General features: G+C 43.6%; 1 protein-coding gene across 2 annotated transcripts in view; it reads right to left on the bottom strand.

Moving 5' to 3' along the window:
• Window positions 1–14,954, bottom strand: part of LOC311028966 (kinesin-1 heavy chain-like) — a 32,842-nt gene extending 17,888 nt beyond the window's left edge. For both annotated transcript variants that reach the window (XM_084033798.1, XM_084033799.1), the window contains exons 1-8: window positions 14,798–14,954; window positions 10,278–10,365; window positions 10,109–10,182; window positions 9,382–9,486; window positions 9,244–9,292; window positions 9,104–9,159; window positions 8,623–8,710; window positions 24–148 (exon numbers count right to left, since the gene is read on the bottom strand). In XM_084033798.1, coding sequence (XP_083889924.1) covers window positions 24–148; window positions 8,623–8,710; window positions 9,104–9,159; window positions 9,244–9,292; window positions 9,382–9,486; window positions 10,109–10,182; window positions 10,278–10,365; window positions 14,798–14,929 — 717 coding nt within the window. In that variant the 5' untranslated portion in view covers window positions 14,930–14,954. The remainder of the gene's footprint in view (window positions 1–23; window positions 149–8,622; window positions 8,711–9,103; window positions 9,160–9,243; window positions 9,293–9,381; window positions 9,487–10,108; window positions 10,183–10,277; window positions 10,366–14,797) is intronic.
• Between the last annotated feature and the right edge of the window lie 1,238 nt (window positions 14,955–16,192).

Raw genomic sequence — 16,192 nt, 5'->3', positions numbered from 1 at the left:
AGGAGTGCCACATGGAAGCCTACTTTCTCACTCCCGGCCAGGTCCACCAGGTAGAGCTTGCCGGTGAGTTTCTGTCCAGTCTGAGAGTTCTCCTGCTTGATGTTGATGAGGAAGATGCTGTGACTCCTGGAACTGTGCTCGTTCATGTCTGAGATACACACACACACACACACACACACACACAAACACAATTACCATTGTATCAATCATGTTATTAGTAATAATTTTTATTTTTTTTTAATTGTATTTCCTATTCGGACATGACCAAATGTATCCCTAGGCCACACCCCTCACACCCTCACTCCAATCGACATGATCATCATCATATAATCATATGCAGCTCTGTCTGCTCCATAAACTCTGTTAACGCTATAATCTGCCTCACAAACTTGTCTTGTTTTTGCATACTCCTCCTCCACCAAAAATCCTGTGATGATGATGACAACGACAACGACGACAATGATGATTACAGTGTGAAAAGGGAGATCTATTGATTACCATTGTGATGTTATCAAGTCTGCATTACAAACTACAGGTGCGAACTTTGAAAGACATGGGAGTGTAACAGGCAGGGATGATCTAATCCTAATAACGCTAAACCAAAAGCATGATGGGAAATGTAGGATTTAGTCTTTTTAGAGCTTGACCGATACTAGAGACTAAAAATAAGGATATCTGGGCCCCATAGGCTTCATGTCCAATATAGGATATCTCACTGTAGACAAGTGTTGTTTCCTGTTGACATGACATTTATTTACATTTAGGGCATTTAGCAGACACTTTTGTCCAAAGCGACTTACAATAAGTAAATTTGTCAAAAGAAAGAAACCACAACATATCATTGCCGATAAAGTAAGAGCGAAAAAATAGAAACAAGTGTTAGGTCCTCGTCTGAGTAAAGTAGTAGCTGTTCAGCAAACATACCTTAAGAACAACAGTGCTATGATCAAAGTGCTATAGGTAAGAACATAGAAGTCTTTTTTTTTTTGGGGGGGGGGGGGGGGGGGGTGTTGTTAGTGGGTCATGCTATGCAGAGTCGAGGTGAAGTCTGAACAGGTGAGTCTTGAGCTTTTTTCGGAAGATGGCAAGTGACTCTGCTGTCCTGACATTGGTCGGGCGTTCGTTCCACCACTGAGGCGCCAGAACAGAGAAGAGTCTGGACTTTGCTGAGTGACATGTTTGAGTTCAGCGATGGTGGTACGAGCCAGCCAGCTGAAGTAGAGGAGCGAAGTGCTCGCGTCGGGCCGTGTGGTTTGACCAGTGTTTGAAGGTGGGTGCTGTTCCATTGATGGCCTTGAAGGCCAGTGCCATCGTCTTGAATTGGATGCATGCTGCAAAAGGGAGCCAGTGGAGGTCACGGAGGAGGGGGGTCACATGGTAGAATTTGGGTAGATTGAAGATAAGGCGTGCTGCAGCGTTCTGGGTACGCTGCAATGGTTTAGTCGCCGAGGCCGGGAGTCCAGCCAGGAGAGAGTTGCAGTAGTCAAGGTGGGAGATGACCAGTGCTTGGACCAAGAGTAAGGTCCTCATCCTGGCCTGATTTCTTCCATTTTCTCTTTGCCGCTCGCAACACCGATCTATTGGTTCGCAGAGATTCGGACAGCCAGGGAGGGAGTTGAGAGGGCGGCTGGAGTGGCAGCGTTTTCTATGGTGATCCAGGTCTCCGTAAGGGCCAGGAAGTGGAGAGTCTGCAGGGAGGCATACGCTGTAATGGTGTCCGCCTTCTTGACTGCAGACTGGCAGTTCCATAGTCCCCCTAGTACTTCAAGTTCCGTACCGGTGGAGAATGGTGGGTAGCAGAGATTGGATGGGTTACAGCTTCGACCAATGGGTCTCTGGCAAAATCTTCTCTGGTTTGATGTCATGACTGGGATAGGACACATGGCTGCGATGGGTGGTGGTTGAGATGTTTTGCCTACCTCTCTCTTAAGTGCTTGGTTTACCTCATGCAGGTTTAGCCCCTCCCTCCAATCAAGTCTATTGACTACAGCTGAGCTGGCTGAAACTAGATAATTGCCCACTCAGTAAGATCAGCTTCACAAGAATTTAAACAACAAGCTATCTAGACAAGACTAAATGTGACCCGCCACGGCAAAACCTGCAACAAGTCAGGTGGGAAGAATTTGCGTAAACAACGAAATAAGCTTTTTTCTTCAAAATTAGTGATTTTTGTTTTTTTGCAGAATATGCAAGTTGAGATCATGAAGAGCTGCACGGTGGTGTAGTGGGTAGCACTCTTGCCTCACAGCAAGAGGGTCCTGGGTTCGATTCCCGGGTCGGCCCGGGGTCCTTCTGTGTGGAGTTTGCATGTTCTCCCCGTGTAAGCGTGGGTTCTCTCTGGGTTCTCCGGCTTCCTCCCACAGTCCAAAGACAGTGGTAAGCGGTAGAAAATGGATGGATGGATGGAGATCATGATAACAGTATTGGTTGCCTTAAAAGTATAGATTTTGTATTTTTTTTGTAAAATCTGCAGTTGTCTCTGTCTTTGCTGGGGTGTGTACGGCGATGCAGTTCATTTCCATACTGATCACTGTTGGCCATTCACCAATCAGCTGCACGTTAGAAGCGAAACACATGGCTACTTATTCATCGCCTGTGTCCCTAGCAGCGGAGGAGCTGGAGTGGAAGATATCAGACGCTATATCTACGGTTACATTTCAACGGGATAAAGACAGCGAAATGGAGGAAATATGTAACTTTGACTGCAAATGCTACAGAAGAAGAAAGGAGAACTCTCTCCTTGGAAGACATTCATGTAGTGACAAACTTTCTCAAGAGCTTACGTACAGCATACGGATTGATTCTTTAGCTGCCGAGAGCAAACGGATGTACAGTAGTTACGTCGGAGATGACTGCATCCACCAAAAAGCCGCAAACGAAAAGAAATACGCCCGGACCTCTTATTTCATCGGAGCCAACGAAGTCTGCAGGAATACTTTTCAGTTTCTTATATTATGGGGTGAGTTTCCGTGAACATTTCGTTAACTACTTTGCTTGGCTAGCTAAACTAAAATTATATACACATCGAAACTAAACTGTAATGGGAGGTTTTTTGGCTCGTAATGTGGGCATCTGATTTAACAGTAAGGTGCAAAGGGGCCGGTTGGCATTGCTTGAATTGAGTGTGATGCTAATAGTTTAGCAACTAGCCTACCTGAGGACAATAGACTAGTTGCTAAATCATTAGCAGGCTAACAGATACCAGATATCACTGACATCCGTAGGGGGGAGGGCTTATCTGAATGAGATGCAAATGAGCACCATTGTGTTTCCTTGCTCACCAGGTGAGGGGAGGTGAGATTTGCAAATCTTTCAGGCCAGTTTTCTCAGTGAACGGTTTTCAGAGAAGCATACATTCAAAAGTCAAATATTATCAGATTTCCATGTGTTAGACATCATTGGAAAGCTTAGAAACTACACTTTCAGAATCTGTTAATAACTCAAAATGTCCCAAGGCTGACTTGTTCCTGGTTTCGCCCTGGCTGGTCACAAATGTTACAACTAGCTCTACTCACAGAATGCCTAAACCCAAATCTACAATAAGTTTCTGACTTACCAACAAGATACAAAGCAGCTTCCTTCCTTTCTTAAGACAAAATGTAGTTGTACATTTATGATGACAAAGGATAAATAATACTCAAGATCTAGACTTAAAGACTACTTTACCAGTGGAAACATGAATCTGTATCGAAAGTGGGTCATATATGTAGTCGAACTGTAAAATACAATAAGAATTTGGTACCTTCTTGACCGAGAAAAGGCAGACAGTGACTTTTTGGCACATGTTAATGAAAAACAACAACTCCCACAATGCACAGCTTTGCAGGCCACTCCCGCTGATGTGGACCAACCAGAAGCGAGCACAGACCGACCGGCGGCGGCGAGCGGACTGGTGGCCAGCGGATTTTGTTGGGTCCCACCACTGGTCTATATCAGGTCTGTAGTCTCAGTGGGTCCCACCACTGGTCTGTAATAGGGATGTAGTCTCAGTGGGTCCCACCACTAGTCTATATCAGGTCTGTAGTCTTAGTGGGTCCCACCACTGGTCTGTAATAGGTCTGTAGTCTCAGTGGGTCCCACCACTGGTCTATTCAGGTCTGTAGTCTCAGTGGGTCCCACCACTGTTCTGTAATAGGGCTGTAGTCTCAGTGGGTCCCATCACTGGTCTGCAATAGGTCTGTGGTCTCAGTGGGTTCTGCCCTCTATAGGCGGGTTGAAGACATAAGGAACTCCTGTTCAAACATACTACCGGGTTTCTATCGCACAAAGCTTCATACAAATGGGTGATGTAGTCTTCCTATTCTGATCTTAGCTTTGTGCCACGTCAGATTCAGTTCAGACAGAACTTTATTCGTCCTGAAGCAAATTCATGGTAAATGGACCAGCGATTATATATTGCCTTTCTGGTCTTCCAGCACTTTACTTTACATGTCAACACACACACACACACACACATTGATACACTGAAGTGCCGTCTGCCCATCAGGATCTAACTAGCACAGTCCTGCACATTCAAACGCCGATGGTACAGCCACTGGGAGGCCACAGCTAACCACGTATGTATAATAAAAACCTGCATAAACAGAGTTAGTCATATCAAGTGCATAAGAAGTAGTGCAACATAGAACAGCATTAAGATCTCATTAGTCAAATAAGTCAACTAAAATTGAAAAATAATATTGGCAATGATATTAAAAAAGTAATAAAAGGCTTTATTGCTCATGATATTGAAGGTAATAATAAAACACTCTAACTTCAGATAACTGAAAATGACTAGTGAAGACATCAGGAATGACACCTGTGTGTAAATGAGTGGCGTTCATGAGAACTGTAAATTAGCATTATTAAGCTCCAATTCTACCATATAAGGTTATGTTACCGATCCATATGCCCTATACTGAAGTCCTGCTTTGGGAGATCCATGAAATAAAGTCTAGCATTTTGAACAGCGTCAGTAGCAGAGTTAAGGAAAAATAACCTGAAATAAAGAAGACATGGTTCCATATGAAAGACGCGTCGCCACAGCAAGGCCATCGATGTCTGCATACCTTAAGATTGTCACGCTGCGGTGAGGTTTGTCTTGTCTCGGTTTGTGTCTTGTGAAATTTCCTGTTTTATTTTGAAAAAGTAACTCCAAGTTGTGTGAAAAAACAAATTGTGATAATACTAGCAGAAGAATAAATATCAGCGATAGGGAGAGATATATAACCAATCTAATTTGAAATACCTTCCTTCCTAAAGCCTGTGCGGATTATGGCAGTCTAGTGACTTATGTGAACTGTTTCTTGAATCTTGAATGTGGGAAGTGTACACTGCTCAAAAAAATAAAGAGAATACTTAAACACCGCATGCTAGTTCTCAATGAATAACATATTCCAGTTGGAAATCTTTATTCATTACAAAGTTCAATGTGTTGACAACAAAACAACATAAGGATGATTAATGAAATCAAAATCCTCATCTTATGTAGGTCTTGATTCAGAATCATACCGAAAGAAAAGTGGAAAATCAGATCAAATATTATTATCATTATAGCAAATTATTATCCTGAAATAATATAACCTTGTGGGGAGTAATTAGATTGACGTGTTCCTACATCTCGGACCGCCCTCTCTTAGCAACAGGCTGCATTGTAACAATAAAAATGTACTAGCTTTAACTCTCACTGAACTGAACTTTCTCTCTCAACTTGTCTCGACTCCTACTTGACAACAAACAAGTCCGTGCACCGAAGCAGCTTTGAACCAATTTTCGAAGCAGTCACATGGGTGTGCGTGAAACCAGCGTGAAATGAAGCCTCAGATGTCACTGATCACGTGATTTTCACAGAACTAATGAAGCTCCAATACAAGCTTTGCTTGAGACTGGTTAATTTTTTCAATACAAGCTCCGAAGCAGAGGTGTCACCGGTAACATCCCTACTAATTTTGATCTAATTTTCTTGGTCAGCGTGTTTTTGGTTGAGTGCAGTTTAGTTTCATAGCCTTGTTGTTTTTCCTCCTTGTGGAGCGATCTTTTGTTTGTACCCTTTTTAAGTCAGAATAGTGTAGTTTAAGTTTGTAGCCTTTCGCCTTGATCCTGCTTATGAGCGATTTTGAGTTTGTAGTTTTCAACTTGTGTTTTTTTGGTCATAGTCAGGTTTAGCTTCCATCGAGTTCATAGCCCTTGTTGTTTTTCCTTCCTGTGGAGTGATCTTTTGTTTGTACTTTTTTTTTAAATTCAGAATAAAAGCCTGTTTAACCCGTTCCCAATATGCATCTGAGTCCTCTCTTCTGTCCAAGCCTGACAAAGATGTCCATATTGATATTGTAGTGTTATGCAATAGTATCAATTACATCATAGTTTAAAGGCCTGGTCTACCGATCCAATCCTCACTCACTCTCCTGCTCCTGCTCACGTCTCGTCCCGACTTACTTCCGCGTTTGAAACTACGAGCGCACAAGACGCTTGTTGCCCTGAGCAGTTTTTATTTTTTATTTAACCTTTATTTAGTGGGAGATTTAGCTCAGGAGGTAGAGCGGGTTGGCTGGCAACCGCAAGATTGCCGGTTCGATCCCCGGCTCCTCCTTGCTGAGTGCCTGGTGTCCCTGAGCAAGACACCTCACCCTAATTGCTCCTGACGAGCTGGCTGTCGCCCTGCGTGGTTGACTCCGCCATCGGTGTGTGAATGTGTGAGTGAATGGGTGAATGTCAGTCATTACTGTAAAGCGCTTTGGAGAAAAGCGCTATATAAATGAGGCCATTTACCATTTAACCAGGTGGGTCAATTGAGAACCAATTCTCATTTGCAATGACGACCTGGCCAAGAAGCAGCAGCAAGGCAGAGTACAAAAACATGAACAGACATAGAGACAGGTTACACAACAGTATTAAAAGATAATGACAATAACGGCGAATAGGCATGACCGGCATGAGGAAGTGATATGTAAGATGAAGGACAAGAGCTAGAAGCAGGTGCAACGATGTTATAATATGAGTTTTTAAAAGCGGAAAGTGGGATGAATGAACTGAGCTTTAAGGTCTGTTGCAGAAGATCCCAGTCGTCTGCAGCAGAAAACTTAAAGGAAGAGCGACCGACGGAAGTACGGGCTTTGGGTATTAGGAGATTGATGAAGCTGCTGGGACGGAGACTACGGTGTGTGGTGTTCATATTGAGTAATTATGGTAGATATAACAGAGTTTTGTAAATGAACAAAAACCAGTGAGATTGTCTGCGAGAATGGAGTGACGGCCAGTTCAGGGCGGAATACAAGATGCAGTGATGGGTGTTAAATGGAGCTCCAGTAATAAAGCGGATTGCGCCATGATAAATAACATCGAGTTTATGGAGTAGTGTGTTTGAAGCGGACCTATAGACTATATCGCCATAATCAAAAATCGGGAGAACTGTCAACTATACGATGCTTTGCTGAATGTGTGAAGGAAGGTTGTGGTAAAGAAAACCAATGCGAGTTTTGACCTTGGTGAGCAGTGCATTTATGTGTGTTTAAAAAGCGAGTTTACTGTCAAGCCAAATACCGAGGTATTTGTAGTTGTCCACAACATCAATCTCCGACCCGTTCAGTTCAGGTATGGAGCAGGGCTCTCAAGTGTTTAACTGAGTTCAGAGTGAGATTTTGGCTGAGGCTGCGGCATCAGCGTGGAGGGGGGGGGGGGGGGGACCGGGAAACTAAATGGCGTCCTGCCGTTCATAGCGGAGGGAATGTTCCCATTCATTGTCTATGTAAGAAGCCGCGCAATGCCGAGTTTTGAGAGACGGCACCGCCTCCCGCAAGCTCTCTAAAATCTTTTAAACTGACCGTTGTCGATCTAAAATAAAGACAGATTCAGCAACTGCATAGCTTATTTATCGCATAAAATGTTTTCAGAAACACATTTTGGAGAACTGTTTTCGTAAAATAAGAGGGAGGTGGGAGGCTGCAAGGGGAGAACGATACGAGCTCGGAGGGGGGGGGATTAAGGAGCACAGAGGGGTGGGGTGTGTGTGTGTGGGGGGGGGGATGCTTTTTTCAAACCTTTGAAATTGTAGACCATAGCTTTAAATTAACGGGGATATCGTTAGGCTATGTGAATACATTTGGAATAATGTTAAGCCTATAAGGCAAACATTATGAAGTGTCATTTACAGTATATGGGGTGTTCAAACTGCATCTTGAAAGACATGAAGTACACAATCTGAAAACTGAGGCTCGGATGACATCATGACTCCTCCACCTCCTCCTCCTGATTCAAGCAACAACACAAAATCAAGTCACTTATTTTCTTGGCCAAAGGACCGAAACGCGTTTACATTTTTATGGTTTATTATTGTACTGTTGTCTCCTGCTTCGTGATTGGATAATCAACATTTTGTTTTAGGAAATATGGATGAATAAAAGTCATGTGAAGAATATGAGAAGATGCACCAAAGACAAGAAGTCAGCTCAGTTTACAGTTTGGCCAAGTATCCAGGAATAGAAATCCCTGCTGTTTGCTTAATGAATCATGATCTTCCCTCTTCTCTTATTATGTGTGCAGCACAGACAAGGTCGTGAATGAGAGGAGTCTGCTGCAGTCAGGAGACTCAGTGAGGTTGAACCCATGAGAGCAGCAGCCCTGAAGGTGCTCAGTGCATGAACTCACTTGTGACAGCCACATGTCTGCTGTTTTTGCCTTCGTCTATGGCGTCCATGACCTCCTGAGGGCAGCTCACGAAGCGCTCGGTACACCCCTGGAGACACATGCAATCACAAGAGAAACGCTGTGTTCAACACAGAGGGACGATTATTAGCTGGGGAGGCCGAGACGTACTGTATCAGGCTGAGGTTTTCAGAGGGAGAGTCATGAAGAGTGATCTTATTGCCTTGCTTTCTTAATAAGTTTCATATTCTCTCTTCATCCCTCCATTGAATTCAATCAAACTAAACAGTGAATGTAGAAGTCTGTATTGTGCAGGTCATGTCATGTAAACTCATCTCATCCGACAGACCACAGTGGTGCTTCGATGGCGTTGTTGGCGTCATCCGTAGTGCACGGCAAATGGCTGTGTGTGTTAATCAATCGATTAAGGTTGCACCTTAAAATACCAGTTCTCAACCCCAAAACAAATCCCCAGGTCTCTCACCTTGACATAGGGCACCCTGTTTTTATCTTCGTGTACGGAGAGGTTGGTTTTGGTTTCTGTGGAGGAGAAGGAGAGTGCAGATCAGGTCTGAATCTATCAGAATCTGATTGATTCTGCTTAAGAAGAGACTTATAACATACCATCCAACAAGTCCTTGATTTTGTCCAGATAGATTTCGAAATATGAAACCTGCAAAGCAAAAGCTTCCAATGAGACTTAACCACCACCACGACGATGTCACAACACACTCGGAGCAGCTGGCTGGGAGGTTTACGTACTTTGATGTGAAACTCCAGGTTCTCATCCATGGAATAAATATAGTTGAAGATGTCCTGAACAATTCTGGGAATGATTCCCATCATTTCTGTGTCATGGAGTTTCCCCTTTAGGAGACAATTATATAGAAAAAAGAACAGCACGCTGTGTTAGGCTTTTTTTTCAGTGCTAAAAGCAACAGAAGCATCACACCAGCTGGGCTACAACGTCATGTCAGGGGTGTAAAGTAGGGGCTTCCACACTTCCCTCTACTTGTGATGCCCTTGCTCAGACACCCACACCCATCTTCCACTCTGCCTTCATGTTGAGCTCAACTACACACATGTAACGTTTTTGCGGCCCCTTCGCCCTCCTTGCTCAGGCCACGCCCTTCATGAGTGAGAATACAAATGTTCAAGAACCCATACATGGGACCCGTACTTGGAGACCAGTAGAAGGAGGGGCAACAGACTTTGAATTACGTTTTTCAATGTAGACTACATCACAGATCGTTATATCAGAAAGCAAAGTAATTCAGGCTCTATCTTTTTTACTTCACCACGATAGTGGTGACAATATTCACGATACCATCAACTAATTGTGAGCGTTTACTATGGTGATCCACGATACAATCCGATATCATTCCGCTCCAAACATTCATTATTATCAGTCTGAGTGTCACCACAATGACACGCACACACACAAGGTGGAAACTATACCAGTGTTGCTGTAGCGGCTGCTAAATATTACCTCCATTGTGTGTGTTTTACCAGAGGATGTCTGCCCGTAGGCAAATATGGTCCCGTTGTAGCCCTCCAGAACATCTGTACGCATTGAGACAGAGAAACACATTGAGGTTTAGGGTTGTGTTTCCATGCTTCTAGTGTGAGACGACACCTGCAGCTCCTGCACATCTTACCTCTGACGATCTTCTGAGCCACAGCGTTGTAGAACTGAACCTGAGTTGTGTCGGACTGGAACACGCGGTCAAAGTAGTACGGTTTCCCCTGTGGAGAGGAGGTTATGTGTCAGAAGAATGGTGATACTACAAGGACAGCACATTGTGTACTACTCTATATGTGTACACTACATCCTATGTGATTGCCAGGGATGTACTTTGAGCTACAGCATGTGCTTCATCACTGCGAGACGTGAGGCGAACGCTGTGTAACGTGGCTGACATTCAGTGATTCCCTTGTTTGACACCTTTGAGAGAAGAGATGACACATTCTTTTTCTCTAGAAGGACACTTGAATTCCTGAGCAACAAAGAACAGCCTTGTTTGATGTGATACACACATCAAACAAGGAGTTGTTGCTCCAGCAGCATTACTCGGTCTGGTTTAGCTGCATCATTATTAGCTATTTGTTTAGGCACTCAGCCTTCAACATTAATGGGGTTTATTACTCTAACAACAAATACCAATGATGACTGTCATTTTGAATGTTTATTTAAATGAATGTGGCATTTCTCCTACATCCTCTAACGCCATGCAACTAAACTGCTGTTTCCAGGATTGTTGAAATGCTCATATTGTCTTTCCCCACCAACAAGTGCGTGGTCGAGCGCAACTTTCAACAGAAAGGGAAACGAGATGGCTCACTCCTCAGCTACTTCCATCACCGGCCTGATACGGCTGTGTGACTGCCATAACCCTGTCACTTCATTGACTTCTATCTCAACATTTTAGTGTTTCTAATGATTCCATAAACAACACAGAGGCTTCTGTTCAGCTCAAAGTTAGCTTCCAGGCAAACTATGCACAGGATATTTAATATTTGATTTGAACAGAATCATGATTTCCTCAGTCTTCCTTTAAAATGTAAAATGCAGACAATGCAGAGTTAATCAACCAATTGAAAATGCTTCAAACTACAGTTTAGAGCCAATATTGATCCCTGTCAGCTATAAAAGACACACAGCTCACACCAATCAGTGTGCTTCCATTCCACACATGACACCAACAAACACGGGAAAATCAGATCCAATCTGGATATTAAACTAACGTAAACCAATCTGATTTACATTCATGTCCTTGATGATGATGATGATGATGATAATAATAATAACAATGTTGTATTGTTGCATCATGAAGCTACTTTGGCACTGAGTTGAAACAGCAGGAATGTTTTACAGCATGTCATTATACAGGACTACTACAAGCTGTCCATCAGGGTCACGCAGTAACTCTGACTAATCGCCATGTGTATGGGCTTCTGGGGTCCGTTTCACAAAGCAGGTTCAACAAACTCTGAACCTAACCCTGAACTCTGAGTTGACCAACTGAGTTTTCGGTTTCAGAACAGCGGTTGAATTAGTTCAGTCAACTCTGAGTATGTAAACTCTCTACGTGCGTGCCTGCCGACTCTATAAAGCCATCATCAATGGAGCTCCGATACTACGATTCACCATGGCAACGGGGAGAGCGTTATTAGAGTTATAGTTATTAGGAGAAAACAAGCTCATCCTGAGAAAGCGGAGCATCAAGAAACTGCATCAAAGTAGAGATATTTGGCGTGGCAGACAATTACTGCCCAACTTCATGTGTATAACTGAATGAAACGATCAATTGATCTGAAGGTGATAAGTCTTTATTTTCCGCCATGTAGAGTGACACTGGTGTAGTGGTTAGCAACGCGAGTGCAGGCGACAGGGGTTTGACTCCCGTGGTTTACGAAGTAGTGCAATGAACAAATAATCATTTTCATATAGGTTTAATCCCTCCAGGCACAAAAAGAAAGTGGCTTCAGTTGAAAATTGAGCATGAGAATATTGCGCAAATACGTAGACTAAGGCATATGATTTAAATCATATTTCACATATTAAACAATAATAATAAGTGTCTATTTCAACACAGAAATGTCCTTAAACATTTCATAAATCTCCCGTTCGCAAAAAAGCTAAAGAGCTGCTAGAATCACTTTTATTTCCATATTGATTAGGTTGACGGGGAAAGGACGGCACATTTTATCAGAGTTGGTTCGGAGACATGTAGGGGGTTTGTTGAAGAAAACCTGCTAGCGAGCAGGTTAGGTTCACGGAGTATGTTGCCTGGGTAACTGACTCAGATTTATGCTGAACTGGCTTTGTGAAACCGAAAAACCAGAGTTTCCCTCAACTCAGGGTTAACTAACACAAGGTTTTTACTAAACCTGCTTTGTGAAACGGGCCCATGATCATGGCACATTAACAAGGAGCCACTACTCCATCGTATTTTAGACTTCCTGCCTCTTTTCAACGTTTCTTTTTTGACCTCAGAAACAAGTGCGGTGAAGAACTCTGAGCTATCTTCATGACAACTGTGCAAAATCTTTCTGAGCTCTGGAAAAAACAAGTAAGTGGACCTTAAGTTCTTTGTCAAAAAATAAAGCATTACTTGCTTATCGGCACCAAACATGCAGATTTCCCATTGGCAGAAATGCGAAACCGTTAAAATCATTGGACGATATTCTGAATCGTTTGGCACAGATGTTCATGGTGTTACTTGAACTTACTTCCACTTCCACCTGACATTACTGGTTATCAGTTGGCAGTGTCTCTTAGTCAATACCTCTGAACAAAGCACTCATTAATTTTCTTCATGTTCAGTGGTTAGAAACATCAGGGGTTATAGTTTGCCAAGGACATTTTCTACCTATTAATATGTATACAACCATAATGATCACTAGATAAATGCTGATGCAGCACCTATCACGTGTCCTATCAGAACAGCAATAAGCTCATACAGAGATTAAACTTCACATAAAGTATGTTACTAAGGCGTTGCCTTATCACAAGCCTCCAGAATGTGCAGGCGTGTGGAGGAGGAGCATCCATCCATTATCAACCAATTATCCTCCTAGATGCTGGGGGGAGACATCTAGAGTCAGACAGGTAACAAGTCTATCACAGGGCTGACATGTAGAGACAGACAGGTAACCAGTCTACCACAGGGCTGACATGTAGAGACAGACAGGTAACCAGTCTATCACAGGGAGACATGTAGAGACAGACAGGTAACCAGTCTATCACAGGGCTGACATGTAGAGACAGACAGGTAACCAGTCTATCACAGGGCTGAAATGTAGAGACAGACAGGTAACCAGTCTATCACAGGGCTGACATGTAGAGACAGACAGGTAACCAGTCTATCACAGGGAGACATGTAGAGACAGACAGGTAACCAGTCTATCACAGGGAGACATGTAGAGACAGACAGGTAACCAGTCTATCACAGGGAGACATGTAGAGACAGACAGGTAACCAGTCTACCACAGGGCTGACATGTAGAGACAGACAGGTAACCAGTCTATTACAGGGCTGACATGTAGAGACAGACAGGTAACCAGTCTATCACAGGGCTGACATGTAGAGACAGACAGGTAACCAGTCTATCACAGGGCTGACATGTAGAGACAGACAGGTAACCAGTCTATCACAGGGCTGACATGTAGAGACAGACAGGTAACCAGTCTATCACAGGGCTGACATGTAGAGACAGACAGGTAACCAGTCTATCACAGGGCTAGAGACAGACAGGTAACCAGTCTATCACAGGGCTGACATGTAGAGACAGACAGGTAACCAGTCTATCACAGGGCTGACATGTAGAGACAGACAGGTAACCAGTCTATCACAGGGCTGACATGTAGAGACAGACAGGTCCATCCTGTATGTCCGTAGACTGTGGGAGGAAGCCGGAGAACCTGGAGAGAACGGAACCCGAACCCAAACTGGGAATTGAACCCAGGACGACCCGCTACACCTCCGTGCAGCTCCATTGGCCAGTCAACATGTTAGCTAACATGTTAGCATGCTATTTTAACTATAATCTTAATTTGACATAGGTCAATGCTCTTTATTGTTCTTTCCATAAGAAATGGACTATAGTCTGCTAACACGATGCAAAGTTATTATGAGCTGATGCCATCTTTTCACTTGAACACGTCATTCTTGTAATTCTGACTTCAGTGGGAAGTACGACCTTCTGACTGGAACATGAAGGCAGCATTACTAAAGTCAAGGTGGGTTCAATTAGTGAATAACTGACAACATAAAACTGGTGTCAACAAACTGAGAACATACAGCTTCAACCCGCTGGAGAAAGAAAGAAACATGAGCTGATGTTTCCAAAATAAACAACTTCATGGAACAAGAGAAGGAAGAGAAGAATCATGTGTTCTCTCTTTGCAGCTAAAAGTTATGAATCTATCTATCTATCTATCTATCTATCTATCTATCTATCTATCTATCTATCTATCTATCTATCTATCTATCTGTCTGTCTGTCTATCTGTCTGTCTGTCTGTCTGTCTGTCTGTCTGTCTGTCTGTCTGTCTGTCTGTCTGTCTGTCTATCTTTCATTATGAACAAATCAGCCAGTGATGTTATATTGTATTGATCATGTCGTGCCTTAAATGTAGTAGCAGAAGTGTATCCTGTGATCTGTGGGAACACTCACCCCCATCGCAACGCAGTCCTCGCCCTGGAACTTGGGGATGTACTTGTCTCCCCGGGCCAGCTCCGACCTGTTCAGCGGCCTGAACCGGCACACCACCTTGATGGTGGTGTGATCCGCTGCGGGGTCCGCCATCTCCGCTCCCGTGGGTGGATGGAGCGCTCCGTCCCAGAAACGACAGCGGGGCAACTAAGCGGCGGCGGCGGCAGCGGCGGCAGGGAGCCAGAGAGAAGGCCGCGCCCCTCACACACACACACGCGCGCGCACACGCGCGCGCGCCCGGGACCTCACAGTCAATCCGTTCATTCCGGTAACAGCTGAGGCCTGTAACGGGCTTCACCTTCTGGACACATCCTCCTCCACAGGTAGTCATGATGTTGAGCTCTAAATCGAACCTCCACTCGTTGTTAGGACTAGTTATTAACAATGGCAATTAATAGAATATGCAATAATTCACGACGGGGAAATGTAGTTTATTGGAGAATGTACTCTGACTACAGTCTCCACTGAACTCACTGGTTTAATAACATCCACAGATATTCATTTAACAGAAGTTTTATGTGCACACTGACAGGGGCCGTCCACTTTCTCTGGATAGAATAATCCATCCATCCATTTTCTACCGCTTATCCTGTATTCAGGGTCGCGGGGGGGCTGGAGCTGATCCCAGCTGTCATTGGGCGAAGGCAGGGTACACCCTGGACAGGACGCCAGTCTATCGCAGGGCCCGGATAGAATAATAAAATGTACAAATATTTTGACACTTTTCTGAACTGTGAAACCATCAAAAACTCTGTTAATACTACTTACTACTAAGTATATAAACTACAAGTACTGTGTTTATGTACAATGTTGAGGTATTTATTCCATTTTTTTGCTTTTGCATGGACATGTGAATGTGGCCAGATGGACCAAGGAGCATGCTCCATGAGCTCCATGACGACAGAAAATAAGTTTGTATCAAATAAATAAGTAAATCAAACAAATCATTCAGTAGATTGAATAGAAATGTTGTGTCTGGGTTGACCCTGTGTGTGTGTCCCGCTGCCACACACCTGAAGCTTCTCATCACCCTTTTCCACCAAAGCAGCTGCTGGTTCGGGCCACTGCTTACAGTTTTTCTCAGTCGCTTTGGTGCTTTTCTCACATCACTATTAACATTTGCACAGCAGTTAGTGCATTTCTCAACACAATTAGTGCAAACTGCAAAACCTAGTGGATAACCTGCAAAAGCACGTCACTTGCTCAAAATGGATAGTCCATTCCTCAAAAGTATTCATGTCAATGAAACTGCCAGTGTCATCAAATGAGAAGTCTTGAATCGTTTATGGACAAGATAGTCAAATGGATTTGTCATGTTTTCATTATGACAGTTTATTCTCTCAGTGTTTTCCAATG

The sequence above is a fragment of the Eutrigla gurnardus genome (assembly GCF_963514095.1).
Source record: "Eutrigla gurnardus genome assembly, chromosome: 18".
In the NCBI taxonomy this organism is placed as follows: Eukaryota; Metazoa; Chordata; class Actinopteri; order Perciformes; family Triglidae; genus Eutrigla; species Eutrigla gurnardus.
This window is presented reverse-complemented; position numbering and strand designations above follow the sequence as displayed.